Source organism: Cebus imitator, unplaced genomic scaffold (genome assembly GCF_001604975.1).
Source record: "Cebus imitator isolate Cc_AM_T3 unplaced genomic scaffold, Cebus_imitator-1.0 Scaffold9, whole genome shotgun sequence".
NCBI lineage: Eukaryota > Metazoa > Chordata > Mammalia > Primates > Cebidae > Cebus > Cebus imitator.
Window position 1 is genome coordinate 3,802,832 of NW_016107324.1, and position 22,336 is coordinate 3,825,167.

General features: G+C 38.4%; 1 protein-coding gene across 2 annotated transcripts in view; it reads left to right on the forward strand.

Moving 5' to 3' along the window:
- The window catches only part of SLCO5A1 (solute carrier organic anion transporter family member 5A1), a 148,807-nt gene that overhangs the window by 68,556 nt on the left and 57,915 nt on the right, over positions 1–22,336 (forward strand). Inside the window, exons 4-5 of one of the 2 annotated variants that reach the window (XM_017544750.2) lie at positions 756–973; positions 18,144–18,308. In XM_017544750.2, the coding sequence (XP_017400239.1) occupies positions 756–973; positions 18,144–18,308 (383 nt within the window). The remainder of the gene's footprint in view (positions 1–755; positions 974–18,143; positions 18,309–22,336) is intronic. The other variant, XM_017544762.2, reaches the window with a different exon arrangement.

Sequence of the window (22,336 nt, forward strand, 5' to 3'; positions counted from 1 at the left end):
TTTAAGACAGAGTCTTGCTCTGTCACCCAGGCTAAAGTGCAGTGGTCTGATCTCTGCTCACTGCAACATCCACCTTCCAGGATCAAGCAATTCTCCTGCCTCAGCCTGCCCAGTAGCTGGGATTACAGGTGCCCATCACCATGCTCAACTAATTTTGGTATTTTTAGTAGAGACAAGGTTTCACCATGTTGGCCAGGCTGGTCTCAAACTCCTGCCTCAGCCTCCCAAAGTGCTGGGATTACAGGCGTGAACCACTGCACCCAGATAATACATTCTTAAGTGTTTGCAGAAAAATATTTGAATACTATCAACAATTTAAAACATATTTCACATGGGATATTAATGCTTTTCTTCTGAGAAAAAATGTTTATATTGGTCCACATAACATGCTGTAGTCTACATTATTTTTCTGTTGAATTTATAATTTAGTGATTTATCATAAAATACACATTGTAGAAGGTTAACAATGCTAGCAGAACTAACCCATTAGTGCCCCAAAATACTTGAATGAAATTCTAATTAGGTTGCTGATTACAATATTCAGTATAACACTAATATAATTGCAGCTTTCTCATTTATATCACAGAAAAGGAGAATTCCTTCATTTTCCTAGTTTGCTCAACTTCCTGTCTCTTTACAATTGATTATAAAGTTTCCTCGAGAATTTTATCACCACGAACTTCTACTTTACTAGTAATTTGTTCTCACCCACGAAAGAAAAGCCATAAATGCTATTCACATTTTCCAATTTTTAGGTGGAGTGGATTCCTCCTTTGTGCCATTGCAATGTTTCTTGTGATATTCCCAATGTTTACTTTTCCAAAAAAGCTTCCACCTCGACACAAGAAAAAGAAAAAGAAAAAATTTTCTGCTGATGCTGTTACTGATGATGATGTTCTGAAGGAGAAATCAAACAACAGTGAACAAGTGGACAAAAAAGTTTCTTCTATGGGATTTGGAAAGGATGTCAGAGGTAATGTATCTCTCTTGAATAAATACGTGCATGGTGCTTTGATCAGTGCTACTCAAAGTGTGGTCCCAGGCCACTGCTGTCTGCCCACCAACTGTGGGTTGGCCTGTGGCCAGATAAATACTAAGATTGAGAGTAAATGTTGCAAAACTCTTTTAGGAACTTGACAGAGTAATTTTTTGTCTGTTGTATCTAATAATAGTTTAAAAATTAAACTTATATTTTGTATGTTGTTTAAAAAATTAATTTTAAAATAATTCATCGTTTTTGTCTTTGCAAAAGTATTAGTAGATGACAGACTAGAAATAATAATTTTAAAAAATGATTCTCCTTCACACACACAGTTTGAGAAGCACTGATTTAGATCATAAAGAAACAGATGTCTATATATGTTATTTACTATAATTAGAGAAGTCTGATTTTTAAAATATTAAAAATCAAGTGCGTTGTACAATGGAGGGTTTGTTTCAGGGGACCAGTGACTTTGGTAGTGTGGTTTCATGCATACATAAGTATAAAACCTACCACTAGAAAGGGATCTCACTTAACAGTGGCTTTGTCAAGTGCTTGCATGTGGCTCCAGAGAACAGAGGCCAGGAGATGGGCCTCTAAACCCAGTATAAAAGCACTCAGAAGGTCTTGGTGATGTATGGTTTATTTTTTTCATTTTTATTTCTTTTAAAGATGCTAATTATGTTAAAGCTAGATTAGGCCATCTATAGCCTAAACAACCTGAAGTGATCATGACTAGACAATATTTATTCAATATTTTGTGTATCTGTTGAATGACAACAAGTTCCTTTAATTCCAGAAACCTATAATGCTACACTCCTATTAATTTCAGTTTAGTTTCCAACATTTGGTGAATTGATTTTTTTTGGTATAAATTATGAAGCATAATATTTATCGAGTGCTTTCATGAATCAAGGTTATGTTAGGTAAAATGTACCTGGGCACATTATTGTCTCATTTTGACTGTATACACAGTGTGGCCAAAGAGGAACATTTCTAGCCTAGAATAAAGTTACTCATATGTTACAGACATGTCCCTACAGCCTAAGAATAATAATAGTTAGATTGGACCATTTTTAAAGACAATATTTTTTGAAAGCAAATGAAATGCTACTTCATTAAAAATGCTTCTTTGCAGTTACATCTTAGATTAGGCCCTCTCCCGTGCCATGATTTTGTGACAGCGGCAGTTTTGGAACTGTACGTGACGTCTTATGCTCTAATAACATAAAGCGTTCTCTGGACACTGGCATGGCCTGGTCTCTTCCCATGTGTACTGGCCCGTCATTTTTTTGTGAATCTATTATAGATCATTATGGCTACTGTCAAAAGAGTGATTTTTTTTTTCATAACTCAACTGAGACAAGCTTGATGTCAAAGAATTTAAAACACAGCAATAACCTTTGAGTTTTTTTTTTTTTTTTTTTTTTTTTTTTTTTTTGAGTTGGAGTCTCACCCTGTTGTCCAGGCTGCAGTGCGGCAGTGCAATGTCCACTCACTGCAACCTCTGCCTCCCAGGTTCAAGCAATTCTTCTCTCCCAGCCTCCCGAGTAGCTGGGATTACAGGTGCCCACCCACACTTTGCTAATTTTTGTTCTTTTTGCTTAGTAGAGATGGGGTTTTACCATGTTGGCCAGGTTGGTCTCAAACTCTTGACGTCAGGTGATCCACCCTCCTTGGCTTCCCAAAGTGCGGGATTATAGGCATGAACCACCGTGCTCAGCCAGCCTTTGAGTCTTCATTTATGGAGACTATAAAGTAGATTCAAAGGGAGAAATAAAGTCATAGGTAAGATAATATTATATATTTTATATAAAATTTCACATGCATGTGAAACATAAATCACCTAGCTTAGGGTTGGGTGACTTGTATGTGAAATATATGATTTATTGGATAGTAGAAAATGGGGAGAAGATTGATATCAAATACCAACAGCAGATACAACTGTTGATGGGAAAGAAGTTCTTTTGGAAGATGCAGTGTAGACAATGCTATCAATGGCCTGTCTGCATTTTTGCACCCTACCGTTTTCATGGCAGAGGTCCACTAACTGCCAGGACGGAAGTGATTTGCCTGAAGGGTTTTCTTTGTGAGTTGGGAAAACTGCTTGGCCCCTGCTTGAGGTGGTCTTCAGGCACCACAGAATGAAACCCCTGGCCTCCAATTCCCCAGAGAAGTCTTAACCGGGTGACCATAAACACTACAGCTCCTGCCCCTCGTGGCAAAGGGAATTCTGAGGTGTGTTTCTGTGTCTTTCGTGGGCTCTTCTTCCTTCCAGTGCACTTTGACTGCACTCCCCACCCAGTGTTCCCTGAGTTGCCTAAATAAATTACTTGGATGTGAACCCTTGTCTCAGGGCCTGCTCCTGGGGAACCCACACTTAGTATGCTGGCTCAAAAGTGATCAAGGCCATTGAGAATTTAAAAATGATTTTTGGAAATGGAATCTATACTCTATTTTTGGGGAATATCTCCTTATACTGCCAGGGTTTGCTTTTCTGTTTTCTATATGCTTAATTTGATGGTTCAAGATATTTTCTTTTAAAAACAAGAATAAGAGGGGTCTTTGAATGATGATGGGTAGTTGGCTTATAAAATCTGTTTCTATTCTGATTTTCTTGTTAGTCTTTTTGATAAAGTCCCCTTTTTTCACTCTATGCCTTGATTATCATGACTGATCCTACTTCTGTAGCCAAACCTCCTGATTGGGACACACAGCTGATTCATTTCATTATTTCCTCTTGTCCTGGATTTTCTAATCATATCAAGACTGGAACTTCAAGAGACACATTATCTTGTTAGAAAGAAATACCGTTTTAATTGAATTATACTAAAAATGTTTTGCTAAAATGACATTGATGGTATTAAAATAATGTTCAATTAGAATATTTAAAATTAATTTATTTTTATCTTGTATACATTGATTTCCTTTAGTGTATTTAATACATATCGCCTGAAGAAAGTGACTAATATTTAATACAATTTTCCAAAGGACAAATTAAATCCTTAGGAATCATTCTGCTATTGACATAATTTTAACAAAGCTGCGATGTATTATTGGGGTTATTTTTAACAAAGCTGAGATTTATTATTGAGGTCTTGCCTTAAAGAATGGTTCGTAGAAAAGTCAGTTTTGAGTTAAATCTGAATTTGAGTCCCAGATCCTTTTCTCCCTTCTATTTTCTAGAGTAGGGCTTCTTTTGGTCTTAATTTTTAAATTATTTATTCTATTTTATTTTATTGAGACAGAGTCTTTCTCTGTCACCCAGGCTGGGGTGCAGTGGTGTGATCTTGGCTCACTGAAGCCTCAACCTCCCAGGCTCAAATGATCCTTCCTGCCTCAGCCTCCCTAGTAGCTGGGACTACAGGCCTGTGCCACCACACCTAGGTAATTTTTATGTTTTTTGTACAGATGGGGTTTCATCATGTTTTACAGGCTCATCTGGAACTCCTGGGCTCAAGGGATCGGCCTGCCTTGGCCTCCCAAAATGCTGGGATTACAGGTGTGAGCCACCACACCTGGCTTCTTGGTGTTTCTTTTATGTTTGAAATTTGGATACCAATATTAGTACCTTCAAAGAGGAGGTAGAAGTTGGTAACTTACACTTCCTTATAAAGACAATTATTGGTCAGGTGTAGTGGCTTATGTCTGTAATCCCCTCACTTTGGGAGGCTGAGGTGGGCAGATCGTCTGAGGTCAGGAGCTCAAGACCAGCCTGGCCAACATGGCAAAATCCCATTTCTACCAAAAATACAAAAATTAGATGGGCGTTGCGGTGAGGACCTGTAATCCCAGCTACTTGGGATGCTGAGACAGGAGAATCACTTGAACCCCGGAGGTGAAGGTTGCAGTGAACCAAGATTGTGCCACTGCACTCCAGCCTGGGTGACGGAGCAAGACTCCGTCTCAAAAAAAAAAAAAAAAAAAAAAAAAAAAAAAAAATAATAAAAAAAAAAAAAAAAAAAAAAAAAAAAGAAAATTATTTGAGCCATACAGAATGGTGCCCCTTTGGGAATTTCTACTGCAGAGAATGATAAAAGAAAATATACTCCACCTCCACATTTTAATGACAGACATTGAGAAAATCTGACTCAGTGTTTTCATACTCTTATTATAAATGATGCAGGAATAACACTGATTTAAGACACCACAAAGGGGAAAGTAGAATTTTCAATATGTCTGCATTACATTCCACAAAGAGATTAGCATTGATTTCATCAAAAATCTTACCAATAAAAATAAACACTTAAAATATTTAAGCGAATCCATTTCCCTGAGCTTTGAGGTCCAGCATTTTAAAGCATTCCAAATTTAACTGGGCAGCTTTCTATCTAAAAAACTTTTGGTGGCAGTTAATCATAGAACGATTTTGCTTTCGATGTCCACTTTTTAATCTTTGAAGCTTAATTATGTGTTACTAATTAAGCATAAAATGTAACACATTTTTCTCTGCTAGAGTTTTATCTGTTAGAGTACAATATATTTAAAATCCTAACTAAACAGTTACTCTGAGGTGATAAACTGATTTAAAGAGGCTACTGAAAGTGAGAGAATTTTGCTCATGGAAGGATAACGTTGGCATCATTGAATTCATTGAATGTTCACTCTATACAGGGTGCTGTACTCCATGCTTTAGCTATAAAGTTGTGTGAGCCATGGTTTGCCCTCCAAGAGCATAGAGTCCACTGAGGGAGCCAGGACAAACACAGATGGAAATTTATTAAAGAGCATAAAAAGAGAACAGGTGCAATGGTGTGGAGGTTCAAGGCTGCAGAGGGATCAGGAAAACTTATATGGAGGAGGTGGGATTTGAGATGACCCTGGAAAGATGGGGAGGATTTCCGTAGGTGGAGGCGGGCGTCAGAAATGTTGAGGCAGAGAGAGCAAAGGCCAGAAGCTGGGACCGTGTCGGTGTATTTGGAAATGCTGAACGAGCATTTTGTAGTTGGCATGTTGGATATATGTGGTGGAGGCCTGGGAGATGAGGTTGGGAAGGTCGAGCAGGGCATGTGGTAGAGAATGTGAGCTCTAGTGTGAGCTCTCTGATTTCTTTTCTAATGGGGAATGGGGAGGTTCAAGCTGGCATTTGGCAGCACTCAAAGAGGTAGATTAGGGAGGAGGAGGAGCAGATTGGTAGGAAGGGGCGCAGGTACACAGCTGCGGGCAGAGCCCAGTGGAGAGGTTTCGGCTAGCAGAGAAGAAAGGGACAGCAGCCTGCTAAACTGGCCTTGCTGCTTTGACTATTAGCCCCTTTCTATCTGCCTTCCATTCAGCAGCTAGAAATGTTAAAATGCCACTCCTTTGCTCAAAGCTCTGTGGTCTCCCAGCTCATTCATAGAAAAGTCCATTCCTTTATGACCTATGATTTAACCTCTGGTTACCTCTTCGATTCTATCTCCTTTCTGTCCTATTTGTTTATTCTGTGTTCTGCTTCAGCCACACTGGGCCCATTGTTGGTCCTCAAATGTGCCAGGCACACTGTCACCCCAGGACCTTTGCACTTGCCATGCATGTGCTGGGAATGTTCTCTTCAGAGCCTCTCACTTTCCTCAGTGCACTTCTCACATGGCCCCTTTTCAGTGAGGCCTTCCTTAGCCACCCTGTCAAAAATCTCTAACCTCCCTTCCAAGGCTTCTTCCCTCCATTCTGCCTTTGGTTTTCTCCTTAGCACTCATCACTCACCTACCACGGATTTTACTTACTTATCTTATTTACTGTCTCCCCAGTGAGAAAGTAAGCTCCATGAAGTTAGGGATTTTTTTTTTTTGTTGGTCACATTTCCTGCTGAGTTTATACCACCTAGAAGTTACATAGCAAATATTTGATGAATTGATTATGGAATGAGAGGAGGGGAGAAGAAGGTCATTTCTTTCTTTTATTTTGAGACAGTCTCGCTGTGTCTCACTCTGGAGTACAGTGGCACTATCTCTGTTCACTGCAACCTCCGCTTCCTGGGCTCAAGCGATTCTCCTGCCTCAGCCTCCTGAGTCGCTGGGATTACAGACACCGCCACCACCCCTGGCTAATTTTTATTTTTAGTAAAGATGGGGTTTCATCATGTTGGCCAGGCTGGTCTCGAACTCCTGACCTCAGACAATCTGCCGGCCTCAACCTACCAAAGTGTTGGGATTACATGTGTGAGCCACCACGCCTGGCAAAAGAGGTCATTTCTTTAGGATGTGACAACTGACATGGGAATGATGGAGAGAAAGGTACCAGAGGTGGTTATAGGTTGAATCTCAGATAATGGGGAGAGGAACTAGTTGAGGGAAGCAAAAGGAATAAATTCTGAGTTTGAGCTGCCCAAGAACACCCAGAACCATTGCACGTACGCCTTTGCTAGGTGTTTTGGAACAAGGATAGTATGAATGTGTTAGGGTCAATGTTTGACCCAGCAAAGAGGGATCGCCAAAAGCTACATGCCTGGGCCCTTTGCTGTTAGTCTCCTTGCATATTGCCTTTGCTGAATTGCACTTTAATTTTGTGTTTGCAGCTTTATTGAACTACTACTTGAATTCCCCATGTTTGCCATAGGATGGTTGCTCAGTGCCCTTTGTAGAAAACCGCTTTCCTTGGATCAGTGGTGCTCAAACCTAGCCCACATCAGCATCACCACAAAGGCTCCCTAAAATCCAAGTCTCTAGGCCCAGTCCACAGTCTCGGATTCAGTAGGTTTGGAGTGGGCCTGAGAATTAGCATTTTTTTTTAACAATTTCCCAGATGATACTGAAGCTGTTGGTCCAGGAGCCACACTGTGAGAACCACAGCTCTAGAACATAGTTAGGAAAAGCTTTATTCTCCTTGAAGAATGCAGAATGTTTCTGTGTTTCTGATATTGATGATTACACAGCTTTTTGCTTTGATGGCCAGGAAGTCCAAATCAAATCTGAAGCCCAGGAAAAGTCTTATGGCCACATTGAATATTTTCCCCCAGTTTGGATGCTCTGATCTATTTGTGTTTTCTGTGTATCCAATTCTTTGTTTCTTTTCTGTTCAACTTTTATTTTATTGGATGTATGATTTCTGGTGGTAAGCCACATGTTTACATTTGGACTTGCAGCTTAGGAGGTAAAAGGTAAAATGGTAATAGTCCAGGCAAAGAATCCCTAAAAAAGAAAGCTCTTTCTTTATAGTCAGCAAAATAACTGTGGGGTGACTTATCAGACTTGCATCTCCCTAGAAAGATATGTAAAAATACTCATGAGAGCTGATTTAAACAAGCAAGGTAGTCCTGTGGCCAGGAGCCGCTAATGATGTATTTTGGGCCCTGGCAGCCACTGTTTCTACCCTCTTATCGTAGGTAAGTGTCTCGGGCACTATGTGCTCAGCTGTGAGGTGACTGTGGCGTGCTAGTGTCATCTAGTTGCTATCTTTTCTAGGCAAGCAGCAAATGTCATTTGCCGGTGCGTTCTGGAGGGGAGGGAGGACTCAGAGTACTTTCATGGGGCCTTGTGATTGGGAAATCTGTGGGGTCATTTCTTTCAAAGCAGATGAGCAGGAAATGAGGGCACATAGGTCCTGTGTTGACCATGTTGCATATGATAAGCAGCCTTGGTTTTGCTTTTATAGAAAACCCTAACTAAAAATAGTTTGATTCTTCTGGATTACACGCATGGAAAAGTTGTATCTGCCGTGTGCTCAAGAACATACAGGATCATGCAAGACTCACTGGCCATAAAAGCTACTAAGGTTTTCACTGCAGGATGATCATATTTTTTCACCAGCTTTTTGATGCACCAGAAGGCTTTAAAGAATACAAATAACAGGAACTACAAGATTAGAGATAATAGAACATTTACATACCGTCATCCTTTGGCATCCATGGGAGATTGGTTCCAGAACCCCTCCTTGGTTACCAAAATCCACGATGCTCAAGTCTCTAATATAAGATGGTACAGTATTTGCATGTAAGCTACACACATTCTCTTGTATGCTTTAAATCATCTCTTGACTAATTATAATACCTAATACAATGTTAATGCTATGTAAATAGTTACTATATGGTATTGATTACGGAATAATGACAAGAAAAGAAGTCTGTATGTGTTCAATATAGATGTGCCCACTCATTTTTTTTCTGAATATTTTCGATCCGTGGTTGGTTGAATCCGTGGATACAGAGTCCATGGATATAGAGAGCCAGCTGCACTTTCAGTACTTATAAAAGAAGGAGATCAAAGAATTTCAAGAGCTGTTAAAAGCTGTTCACTAATTTGCACCCATAGGATTTTAATTTTTAGAGATATCTGAGTGATGACATGATGGGGTTAATACCACTGGTAGGAGAAAAAATTACTTACACTTCTAAGAGAAGGGAGCATCCCCTACCATGCAGGGTGGTGGAAGGAGCATCAGGATTGGTTAGGAGGCAGAATTGGAGCGAGCCCAGAGTCCAGGCCATAGCCTTTATTGGGGTTTCATTGGGAAAGTGCGTAGGATTGGCTAGTTTGAATAATGTCCACGGGCTCTGGGCTGCAGGGATGGTCTCCAGTTGTCTGGTACCTGACCCTGGGTGATTTAGGACAGGTGAAATGTGTGTGAGTTAGATAAGGAGGTGGTCTGGGCCACCAACTTGGGATTGCTTGGTTTGCATATGAAAGGTAAGCTCCCAGTGGGCAGCTGAGCCCAGCGCTATGTCTAAGTGCTAGGCTGTAGTCCTGGGAGGGCAGGCTCTTCCTGACCAGCAAGCTTTTAAAGAAGTCAAAACATTATAAAATATAGAAATTTACAAACATGATTAATATAGAAGCTATGTGTTCTAGGTGGAGCATCCGTTCACTGACCTCCTTCAGTCAGAATGATCGTGTGGCGTTTCTGCCCTCTGCCTTTGTTACACCACTTTTCTTCCTCCCACTTCAGGAGGCCTTTCCTAGGCCCTCAAGGCAAAGGCCTTGGTACTGCCTATGTGCTTTGCAAAGCACCCTGTATTTTGTCAGTATCACATTATTTTAAAATTTATCAATAAAAATCCCCATCTTTTATGTAACAATGACCTTCCACTCCGGTTGTTTTCATCTTCACCCTTGGTTTCTGTGACCAATGTGAATTTTATGCCCTCTTCGACGTTAGTCCCTTTAAGCTGCCTTTTTCTGCTTGTTCAATCACTCTTCTCTCAAATCGTACTTTTATATAAGCAATGGGTGTTATTTAAGACTTTTAGGAGAGGACCAGATGGGTTTCCGAATATCACGTAATTATTGAGATGGCTGGCAATATCGATCTTAAGGAAATTTTTCCTTTTTTTGTTTTTCTTTCATTTTCACAAATATCTTTATTGAGTAATTACTGCAGGACTAAAAACTCAGGACTCATACATGAAAAGTTATACTTCTTGCCCTCAAAGGGAGGCAGAAAGGAAAATAGACACAATATTATTATGTCAACTCCTAAAATGGAGGTACGCACATTCTAAGGAGGTGGAAGGAAGAGGAGGAAGGAACTCATGTTGGCTGCCTCAGTCAAGGAAGACTTTTGGGGATGACACATTTCTGCAGCCTTTTAAAATTGCAGCTTTTAAAAAAAGATCCTAAAAGTAATACATGTCCATGACAGAAAACTTAAAGAATAAAATATAAGTGAATTCCAATCCCATTTCTGAAAATAAAATGCTTGACTTTTTCTAATAGTAAGAAAGTATTTATATTCTGAAATTAGATGGACGTGGTGGCTGTATAACACTGTGACTTTGCTAAATTCCACTACATTTTTCACTTTAAAATAGTGAATTTATGTTCTGTGAATTTTGGCATAATAAATTATTTTAGTTAAATTTAAACATAAGGAAAATAAACTGCCTGGACTACTCAATTTTAGGTAAATGTCAGTTTGTCTGGATATATCCATGTCAAAAATTATGAAAAGCATTAAGAGGGGTCAGCATGTTTGTTTGGTATTGAATGCTCATAATTTATACCTGGGTAGAAATCTACATTTCCAGGTAATAAAATTTAGTCAACTCCTTCATAGTAATACTAATTTATCTATTCTATTTAATAATAAAACAAGCACTAGTCCTCATCTCACCCCCAGTTTAAATTTTAAAAAAAGATGTAAAAGGAACGAAATTAATAGTTTATGTTTACCTCTAGAAGGGCTCTTTAGAAGACCATAAAAGAGAAAAGTTGGTTTGGATGTACAATGTCAGCAGGTAAAAACAAACACACAAACAACATGCCCTGGGGAAGGAATTTTCTTGCAACTAGAAAAAAAAATCAGAAAATTAATGGTTAAAAAAAAAATGAAACTAATTAGCATATAGAAATTAGTAGTCATAATTATGACTTTGAATATTGAAGAAAATGTCAAATTGTGCTATGCATTATCTAGTATTATCAGTTAATACAACAAAAATATTTAAAGCTTTGCTGCTTAAAGAGGCAATCACTCAGATATCTGAAAAATTAAGCATACTTCTTTCCTTATATGCTGGATAAAGGATAATATTGTATATTTTCTGTTTCTCCTGTCAGTATTTTAATTTTTCTTTAATGGACTTTTTAGTTTATAATCTTATCTAATGCCATTAAGGATTCTTTAGCATTAAAGAACCATGCTTTAAAAAGGAGCATAATTTTCTGTTTTCAGTGAGTCCACCACTGTGGACCACCTTTCATCTTATGACTTATGCTGTCTTAACTCTTAACCCATTCCCCAGGAGGAAATTATGCCTCTTTGGAATGGACTTCATTTTCTCACAAGTTTATGGATATTGTTTTAGTATACATTATTGCAATGATATAATAAAGAATGTTAATAAATGCATTCCAAGTATATTTTTGGAGTACCTCTTGTAGACCAGATGAATGTTGGGAGCTGAAGATGTACAGATACCCCAAGGTCCTGCAGTCACAGCTTTTATAGTATCCTGAAAGGAAGAGACAGGTAAACACATGCAGCTGCCTAAGAATTGATGACTAGAGATATGGACCAAGTACCTGGGAGCACAGAGAGGGAACCCCCTAGTCTGTTTAGAGAAGCTGTGGATGCTTCCTACAGGGGCAGATGCCAATCCTGAAACTTGATGGATGAGTTTGACATTTGCCAAGGAGACAGGTGGGGAATACCATAAATAGTACAGAGATAAAGAAGACCATGCCATGGATGGAGCTTGGGACTTCAGGGCAGAAGGGAAGGCAGGAGCTCGTTCTCATAGGCCTGGCGCGCCCAGTGGTGTTCATGGTAGCTGGGCCTTTTCTTATGCTTGGTCAATCCCTTTGTTGGCATAAGTTTTTCAAATATATCCTTAAAACAAAGTTTGTTTCAGTAATCTAACACAGCAGCAAAAAGACATGATACAGGTCCTTTCAGGTTGTGAAGAACAGAAGCCAGTTTAAGTCACCTGAGATACTGGGATTTTTTAGTCCAAGGCTCCAGGGGAGAGCAGAAGCCTCAGTGGCCGGGCCCCTGGAAGATAGGGATGTGCCCATTGCCATTAAGCCCCGAGTCACTCTGCAGACTCCAGCGTGGCTCCAGGCTCAGTTTTCCTTACTTGTGTGTCTCATTCAATCTTCATACTCCCTACCTAGTTATCTCTTTCTAGTATCTATTGCAGACACTCTAAGGGAAACAAAGTCAAGGGGCTTTTGGCCAGTCTTTGCTCACATAGGATGCCTCTGGTGGTTGTTGGGTTGCCTGTAGGTAGCACCTCTGAGTCCAGCCCCCTTCCCTGGTCCAATCAGCTCGTTTGGGGATATCAGGTTCTATGGTGAAAACCTTGCAGCTTTTGTGTAAGGAGCCACAGAAGAGGGGTCTTCCAGTGTGGCAGGGACTTGCAGAGCCCTCTCCAGCCTGGGATACATTTCTCATCAAATTAAATAAACTCCCAGAAAGTTTATCTCTCTGTCCACTTGAAAAGATGATTGTACCTTTCAGGTTCACTGAAGTTGGTGCTTGTTTAAGCTTTGCTTACCCAAATAAAGGCCTTTTATAGTCCTAGTTACTCAGGAGGCTGATACCGGGTGACGGCTTGAGCCCTGAGTTTGTGGCTGCAGTGAGCTATAATCACTTTATTGGATCCTGGCCTGGGCAAAAGAGGGAGACCTCATCTCAAACAAACAAACAAACAAACAGCAAATAAAGACCTTCGTCTAATACATACTTTAAATTGTAGACTTATTTTATGAATGAGCATAAAATGTTCACACATGCCAGAATACATTTGGCTAATGATTGAAAAATTACAAACATATCAATACCTGCTGCCTTAAATGATGCTGTGATCAATGAAGTTTGGAGGATAAATTATGGCCTCTGCCCTCACTGATCCAGTCTCTCATAAATACCATCTGATCCAGTCTCTCATAAACACCATCCCTCATCAGCTTCCATAAGAACCCACTCACATTACCCATCTCAAATTTTCTGAATTTTGACCAGAGGTTTTGGAGGCCACTGGGTGCATCAGATTTATTGCAGCATAGCCCTGTTGTGACTGCAGTGCAATTTAACACCAGGTCCACGTGCACGTGATGATAGGGCTGCCTATACTGCCATCAGCGTGCACCTGGAAGGCACAGTTGATCTGCCAATGCTATTAACACTTCTTTTAAAAGTGATTTCAGAGTATAGTCCACTTTAAATTATGTCCTCTTGAATTTGGGGGCTTTGTTTTGAATTTTATTCCTACTTTACCACTGTTTAAGGCGTTTCCTGGTTTTAGTGTCAGCTTGAATTTGTAAGATTTTCTAGCATTAAATGATAAAAAAATGATAATCACTATCATTATTTCATCAACTCTCCTTCATCATGCTTTTTACTGCATCATTGGTTTTACAATGACACAGTTATAAATGACATCAAGAAACGGATCCAAAATATATTCTGCAGCATATAAATGAAGTATTTGGTTGCAAATTTATGAAGGTTTAACAACTTCTTTGCTAATTTAGTCTTCCAAACTTTGTGTTTTTGAAATAATTTTGAATTTACATGAAAGGTATAGAAATAGTACAGGGCGCCAGCGTACCCTACACCCTGATTCCCCAATGGTTAACATTTCTGAGAAGTTGAGGGTATGATACTCTACTGTTCCTAATACTTCAGCATATGTTTCCTAAGGACAGGAACACTCTCCTATATGACCACAGGGCAACCATAGGAATCAGGAAATTCACATTGATCTGGTGCTACCATCTAAACCATAGGCCTCAGTCAAATTTTGCTGATTATCCCAATAATGCCCATTATGTCCACGATCCAATCCACGATCACATGCATTTAGTTTTTGTGTCTTTCAGTCTCCTTCAATATGAATCAGTTGCTCATCCTTTTTTGCTTTTCATGACCTTCGTTTTTTTTTTTTTTTTTTTTTTTTTTTGAGATGGAGTCTTACACTGTCGCCCAGACTTGAGTGCAGCGAAGTGATCTCAGCTCATTGCAACTGCTGCCTCCCACATTCAAACGATTCTCTTGCCTCAGCCCTCTGAGTAGCTGGGATTACAAGCTCTCGCCACCACACCTGGCTAATTTTTTTTTTTTTTGTATTTTAGTAGAGATGGGATTTCACTATGTTGGCCAGGCTGGTCTTGAACTCCTGACCTCGTGGTCTACCTGCCTAGGCCTCCCAAAATGCTGGGATTACAGGTGTAAGCCACTGTGTCCAGCTGATCTTGATCTTTTAAAAAAGGTACAAACCAGTAACTTTGTGTATCCATTAACTTTGAATATCCCTCAATTTGGATTTGGTGATATCTCCTGATTTATGCATCTTTGCAGATACACCACTAAAATGATGCTATGCTCAGTACATAAGAGCAGAAACACATAGTGTTAATTTGCCCTATCACCAGTTTGGCTAACTTTTATCACTAGGATAAGATAGTATTTGCCAGGTTCTAAAGCTATTCTAAAGTTAATAAGTATAATGTAATGTAATTAATAAGTATAATGTAATTATTAATCAGTGAGTAGTTGAAAAATACTCTGTGGGGAAATATTTTGAGGCTATGTAGAGACAGTCGACACCCGTTGTTTGTGGCAGATATGTTCTATAAAGTCACTGTGAACACTGGATTAACCTGGACTAAGCTTCGCTCCTATGGGAGGTACAGGATTTGGTTCCTATTACAACATAATCCTCGACAAATCAGTCAACACACGACCTTGCTTTATGTATCTTTCTGTTTAAAGACTCCTTATTTAATATATAGTGTTGATTCATTATCATTGAACTTATGGTCAATTACACTGTAACTCATGCCTGAAGGAAGCTTAGCTAACATGAGAATTTTCTCTGTAAAGCACATCAAACCTCTTACACTTTAGGAACCGTAGACAGCACTGCAGAACAAGGGATTTTAAACAATGAGATCACCAACAAAAAGTACAAAAATGCAAAAAATGTGAGTCGATGTATTATGGAAAGGACACGAGTTTACAATATGAGAACTGAAACAAGAAAGCAGAGTGTCACCTTGTTCCACCTTAGCTGGGAATGTGTGTGTTGGACAACTCGAACTGTTTTCTGGTCTGCCCATGACTATGAAAGTGCTGCAAGTGTTAATTTTGGGGTTACAAATAAATTTTAGCAAGTAGACATCTTTGCGAATATGGAATCTGTGAGTAATAAAGACCGACTATATCTCATACTTATTAGACTTTTGCTTACTGGTTTTAGTATCTACTGAGGTCAAATTGTCCCAGATTGGCCAGTGAGAATCCTTCAAGCTGTCTTCTGTGTCCTTCTGACATTCCCTCACCATTCCATGAACACATTTTTGCTTTCTTATTCAACAAGGTTTTCTAGGCTTATCTTGTATTTTCTCTGCCCCAGTTGTAAAGTTAGACATTTTTCCAGGGAGCTCTGGTTCCTTTTAGTAGAAGATGGTTTTTAGAAACCAAGAATTGGGTGCCAGATAGATGCATTCCTACCAGGGTGTCATTACTTCTAAGCCTTGTGAGCAGACAGAGGAAGATCTGTATTTATACCCACACACAAACACACACATAGTCTATCATCCATGTATCAATCTCATCTAATCTATTTATCTATCTGCCTATCTGAACCAGTACCTCCAGTTCCAATCTGATGTAGAACAATCCCCCTTTCCATATTTGTAACCGCCTTCTTTGGCAGTTAGAAAACTGATTTCCATTATTTTCAATGTACTTATAACTTGCTAAGTCTCCTTAAAAAAAAAAAAAAAAAAAAAAAAAAAAAACCACCCAGCCCCACCAACCAAAGGCACAATCCTGGATACTGTGCTCCCACCTCAGCTCCTGAAGAGCTGTAGGCTGAAAGCTTAGCCCCAGTAAAGGGAAACAAGAAAGGTAGAAGAAAGAAGAAAGAAACGTAAGAGTTGTTGAAGATCTGAACTTCTGCTAATTTTTCTTAAATAGCAACAGACTTTTTTAACAAGAGAGAACCATCATGCATGTTTTTAGTTAACCTTGAAATTAGAAGGCTATTTTATCATACTAAATGGCTATAGAAGAAAAACCCATTCGATATAACTAGTATTTCTTAGAATAGTCATGTGATAGTATGTTTTTTTAATGTTAAAATTTATTTTATATTTTTCCCAAGTTAGAGTCAACACTTTGGCTTTTAATATATGGCTAACCTTAATTTGAATCTTTAAATGTTGATAGGTAATCTTTAATTTTCTAAGCTTTAAATTTTGGATATGACATTTTAGTTTACAGTGTTTACAAGAGGCTGTAGGATGATTTTATGAAACACTTTGATTATGTTTTTCTCTGTATGTTTATCCATGTTAAAAAAATACAGCATGCATCTTAATTTTTCTTTTAGATTGTTAAACTTTAAAAATTAAACTAAGATATAGAACATTAAATTTAGTTTAAATTTTAAAATGATGACAGTGAGCAGTCTTAACTTTCTAAGTTTCAAATTCTGGTGACTAGGAAGCTATGAATTATAACTTTAATAAAAGCTGTTGGTTAATTTTAATGAAATGACTTTATTATGTGGAAGGAGATAACTGTTCTGAGATAACTGTATTGCCAAAAATAATGCAGCTTCCCTTTTCTTTGAAGATACATAAAGATTACATAAATATACATTAATTCACATTATAGCCATGTAAAAATACAGAAGTATATACACAATAATCTCCTTTTATTCCCATTTTCCAACCTTAGTCCCATTCACAGAACATAAACCCTTAGTAGTCTTGTGTTATATAAATTGAGGAGTATATATGTGACCATATATAAATATATTGTTTTGGTTTGTTTGATTTTTAATTAAATAGAATTACATATATTCACATCTGTTTTTGCAGCTTGCTTTATACATTAATACAAATACTTCTTGAAGTTCTTTTATGCTGTACATACGGCTCTATTTCACTTTTAACTACTGTATAGTTTTCCATTATATGGCTGTGCTATAATTTATTTAAACATTTCCCATTGATGGAAATGTAGATTCCCATTTATGCTGTTATAAACTGTGCTCCAATAAAAATACTTGCACATGTATCTTGAAGCATATAGATGGCAGGTTCTGTGAAATAAATGCCTAGACTGCAGGGTAAGACTTGCCTTTCTTTCTTGGAGGCAGCTCAGCAGGTGCTAAGCCCACACCTTTGGGCTCTCCTTCCTCTTTGGAGCTCTTTGTTCCCTAATCCAAGTACCTCAGAGTGTCTGACCTGATGGCCTCATTCTTTTGGCTTTTTGAACTGTGACAATTTCCTGTTTCATAATGAGACTGGACAATCAGAAGTCCAACATCATGTAGATGCCCCAGAAGTGGAATAACTATATTATAATGTTAGTTAGGAGAAGTGGAAATCGTAATTTAAGGCTGCATGGCATGCACTTTATACATCTAGTGGACTTTGAGGCCTTAACAATAAAAAATATTGTTTTAATCAATGAAGAAATGCAAATAATTCTAACAGTTTTTGAAACAGGAATCATCAGTTGGGTACTGCTTATAAGGATATTTGTGTGTGAGTATGTTTTTAGGTACTTTACTTAATGTCCATATCCTGGTTGAAAGTAAAAAAAAAAAAAAAGAAAACAAAATCTATTTAATAAAGAGAACGGTTTCTAATCGTCATCGGATCTATTTTTATTCTTTGGTGGCAAATGTTGCTGAATGGCTATTTCCAGTTCATTTCAAAAACAATTCAGTTTTATTTTGTTTTCCATCCATTGTTTATAACATTCGTTTGTCATTTTTGTCATTTTGTAGACCTACCAAGAGCAGCTGTCAGGATCTTAAGCAACATGACATTCCTTTTTGTGAGTTTGTCATACACAGCTGAGAGTGCCATTGTAACTGCTTTCATTACCTTCATTCCCAAGTTCATCGAGTCACAGTTTGGTATCCCAGCCTCCAATGCCAGCATCTACACTGGTAAGGCACTGCCGCTAGGGCTGCTTGAAAACATGATCATTTTGACCATGAAATGGAATGGGTGAAGAGAAAGTTCAATTTAACATCGAAGTGTTAAGTCCATTAACAGCTACCCTTCTCCCCAGATTCTAGGAGGAAGAAATCCTAGAAAGTGTTCTCTTTGATTCAGATTGTATTACCATGTGACACATTTCCCAACTATGTTTTGGGAAGGGGGAGAATTTTGCATATTTATATTTCTATGGTTTAAAAAAATGAAACAGGCAATGACATTCAAATTTAAATCTAAATAGGTCTTTTTATGGGTTGGCATGGGTCTTAAAGTGTTAAGTTAAAAAAATTCATAACCTGAAATATAGAACAGTTTAATGGTATCAGGATTTCCCCTTCAGAAATGTGAACAGATTTTAATTGAATTACTGGAGACAGGTGAATTTAAAAAGGAAATGTATGAATTTTATTTTAGATGTTTGATGCCTGGGCAAATTGATTTTTAGGAGACTTTGATGCACATACCCATAGTACTTAGTGTTCAAATCTTCTTTCATAATAAACTGGATGCTTAGAAATGTGGAAACATGCAAAAACTTGGAACCAAGCCAAATGCCCATCAATGATATACTGGATAAAGAAAATGTGGCACATATACATCATGGAATAATATACAGCCATAAAAGGGGTGAGCTCATGTCCTTTTCAGGGACATGGATGTAGCTGGAAACTATCGTTCTCAGCAAACTAACACAGGAACAGAAAACCAGACACCACATGTTCTCACTAATAAGTGGGAGTTGAACAACGAGAACACATGGACACAGGGAGGGGAACATCATACACTGGGACCTGTCAGGGAGTTTGGGGCTAGGGTAGGGATAGCATTAGGAGAACGTAAATGGCAGGTTGATGGGTGCCACAAACCAACATGCCACGTGTATATCTATGTAACAAACCTGCAGGTTCTGCACATGTATCCCAGAACTTATATAAGAAGTATATAAAAAATGTGGAAACATTAATTCTCAGATATTGGAGGCATTTTCAGTATATTATATCATGTAATATTCTAGATATTTTCTTAGTGGTATCAAAGATGGCTGGTTGACCATATCTTCCTAAAGGCTTAATTTATTTAATAAAGAATATTTCAACAGTTGAAGTATATTTAAATAGTGTAGAATTATGATAACTTTTCAGGTTACTTAGGCTCCTGCTTTCTCCAATTCCACACTCAAATCCAGTAAATTTGAATTATCTGAAACTGAACAGGCAAGATTACGTTACTGTAGAAAGAGAAACTGATTTGAAATATTTGGGCAATCACTTTGTTCTCTACTTCATCTTAGACATTTAAAGACATACAACATTGGGTTGTGAGTTCAGGATAGCACATGTTTTTTATAAAGAATATACTGCTGTGGACTATTGTAATTGTGACTTAAAATATGTTTTTCCTTGATCTTGGTTGCAAAATATATGCTTTCCTGCATTAAGGTAAAATTCATTTTTTACAGTTTGGTTATGAGAAAATCTAAACCTTCCATTTGTAGTTTAACTCTTCCACTAACCCTTTATTGAGCAATGATTTTTGGACAGGGAAATTAAAAGTTGTCTTGTAGTTAGATTCAAAGCCACACAGCCATTAATTGTAGAGTCTCCAGCATTTCCCAAACTAAGTTTCAATATTCAAAGGTGTTACTGGAAAGGAGGTTCATAGTAAAATAAATTTGGAACTTGCTGAGTTAAACAATGTATCATAGGATTTTTTACTCCAGGCCCTTTCATTTCCTTTAACATGCCGATAAGTGCTGTGAAACTCCCAGACGACGACTCAGACGGCAGCCTTTTCCAAAGTCATTTGACCATGAAACCCAAGTTTTTTAGAGGCATCTTTTTCATAAACAGTGTTCCCCAGGATACACATAGGGAAGCCCTCCTGTGTGCCCCAGTTCCAGCCAGACCAGGGAGCAGAGCTGCCTAGATCATTCCATTTCTCTGTAGATGCATCACTTTCACCCCCAGGGTTAGTGGGAGAGTGGGGCAGTGCTGAGCTGGGTAGGCGCTAATGCACCTTGAATGGATACTGACTAAAACCATCTCTTAGTTACTGGTAGAGGCCCAGGCGGGAGGTGGTGACACCAATGTCTGACAAGGGCATCATTGCAATGCCACAGTCAACGCCACTTCACTCCTCTTGTGTAGTGTGTCTCTGCTGAACGGCGGGTCTGTGTCACAGTGCATTCTCCCTGCTCATGTTCTTTCTGCTGACCCACTTGGGGTCATATTTATCTCAACTAGTTAAATATTATGAAGTTGGTATTTTGGAGAAGCCTAAATAATGGGAAGAACCCTTGTATTAGTCTGTTCTTACACTGCTGTAAAGACATACCCAAGACTGGGTAATTTACAAAGAAAAGTGGTTTAATTGACTCACAGTTCTGCCTGGCTGGGGAGGCCTCAGAAAACTTACAGTCACAGTGGAAGGGGAAGAGAAATGTCTTACATGGTGGCAGGTGAAAGAGAGAGAGCAAGAGCAGAAAAACTGCCTTGTAAAACTATCAGATTTTGTGAGAACTCTCACCATCATAAGAATAGCATGGGGCGAACCATCACCTCCCACCTGGTGCCTCCCTTGATACATGGGGATTATGGGGATTACAATTTGAGAAGAGACTTGAGTGGGGACACAGAGCCAACCCATATCAAACCTGAAGGTGCAGTTATACAGCGTGCCCTTGGAATCCGTTCACTGCTGGTCACTAGTTGCATACTTTGGTCAAGTCACTTTCCTCCCCATGTTTCAGCTGAAACTGGAGTTTATCTGTAACTTGAGGGTAATCTCTTCCCTGTCTCTCTGTGTCGGCATTGTTGTGAGGATCAAATGAAGTAGTGAATAGTGATTCGTTTTGAAGCTTACCTAACTTCAAATAGGTACAACAACATAAATGGAAAAATACAACCTGATTATATCATAGTAAAGAAAATAGTTGTTTATGGTGATAGTATCTCACATCTGAAGTTGTGCAGTTTGAACAGCTCTGAGCATAAAATCTCTGTAATTATAAAAATGATGACAATAAAACCATTGCTGACATGTACTCAATGTTTACTACGTGCAAGGCTTTACCTAAGCAATTATATGTGGATAACATAATTTAATCCATGTAACTAATGCCTGTGAAGTAGATATTATTAATGATGCCCATTTTCTAGGTGAGAAAAAAAGGCCCAGAGAAGTTTAAATAACTTGCTTAAAGGCAAATAGTGTTAGAACCGCATGCTAGAATCTTGTACTCCTTGGAGTATATAAATATTGCCAAGTGTTTTTTACTGAAATATTGTAATAGGTATACACTGTTGTCATCATTTCTATTTAGTTTTTTCACTATTTCCACAAAGACAATATTCCAGTGGTTTTAGGATTCCATGCCCACCCACTCAGCCTCTGAGCCATGGTTCACAGCGTCTGTTTTTGGAGCACAGTGATCTTTCAGCATTGCCTTTGCTTGGGCTCTTGGCTTTTGATGTGTAGAATTACAAAGAGTTAGAGCAATTGGTTTGTCTTTACAAGGAAAAGTAGCCTTGGAAAATTCCATTTTGTTTTTCACTGTAGAATAATTGAGATACTTATTTCTGTGGTAAAAGAATTAAGTTGGGATGTAATTTTAAAAATTACTGCAATTTTTATTGTTGTCTAAATAACCAAATATTTGCCATCCATCTTCAGCCACTGATTTTGGGTTTGGTTGAAGTGATTCACAGCAGTGCCACTGAACTCAAATTGCAGCCTTAGGGATTCAAGAAACATGTGAATGGGCTTTGATTTGCTTCATTCTTATAAGGTCATCGATAGCTTTTATGTTATTTTATGAGCAGTTTTAAAAATCCATTTTTATACATGAGGCCAACAAACATATGAAAAAATGCTCACCATCAGTGGTCATCAGAGAAATGTAAATCAAGACTACATTGAGATACCATCTCATGCCAGTTAGAATGGTGATCTTTAAAAAATCTGGAGACAACAGATG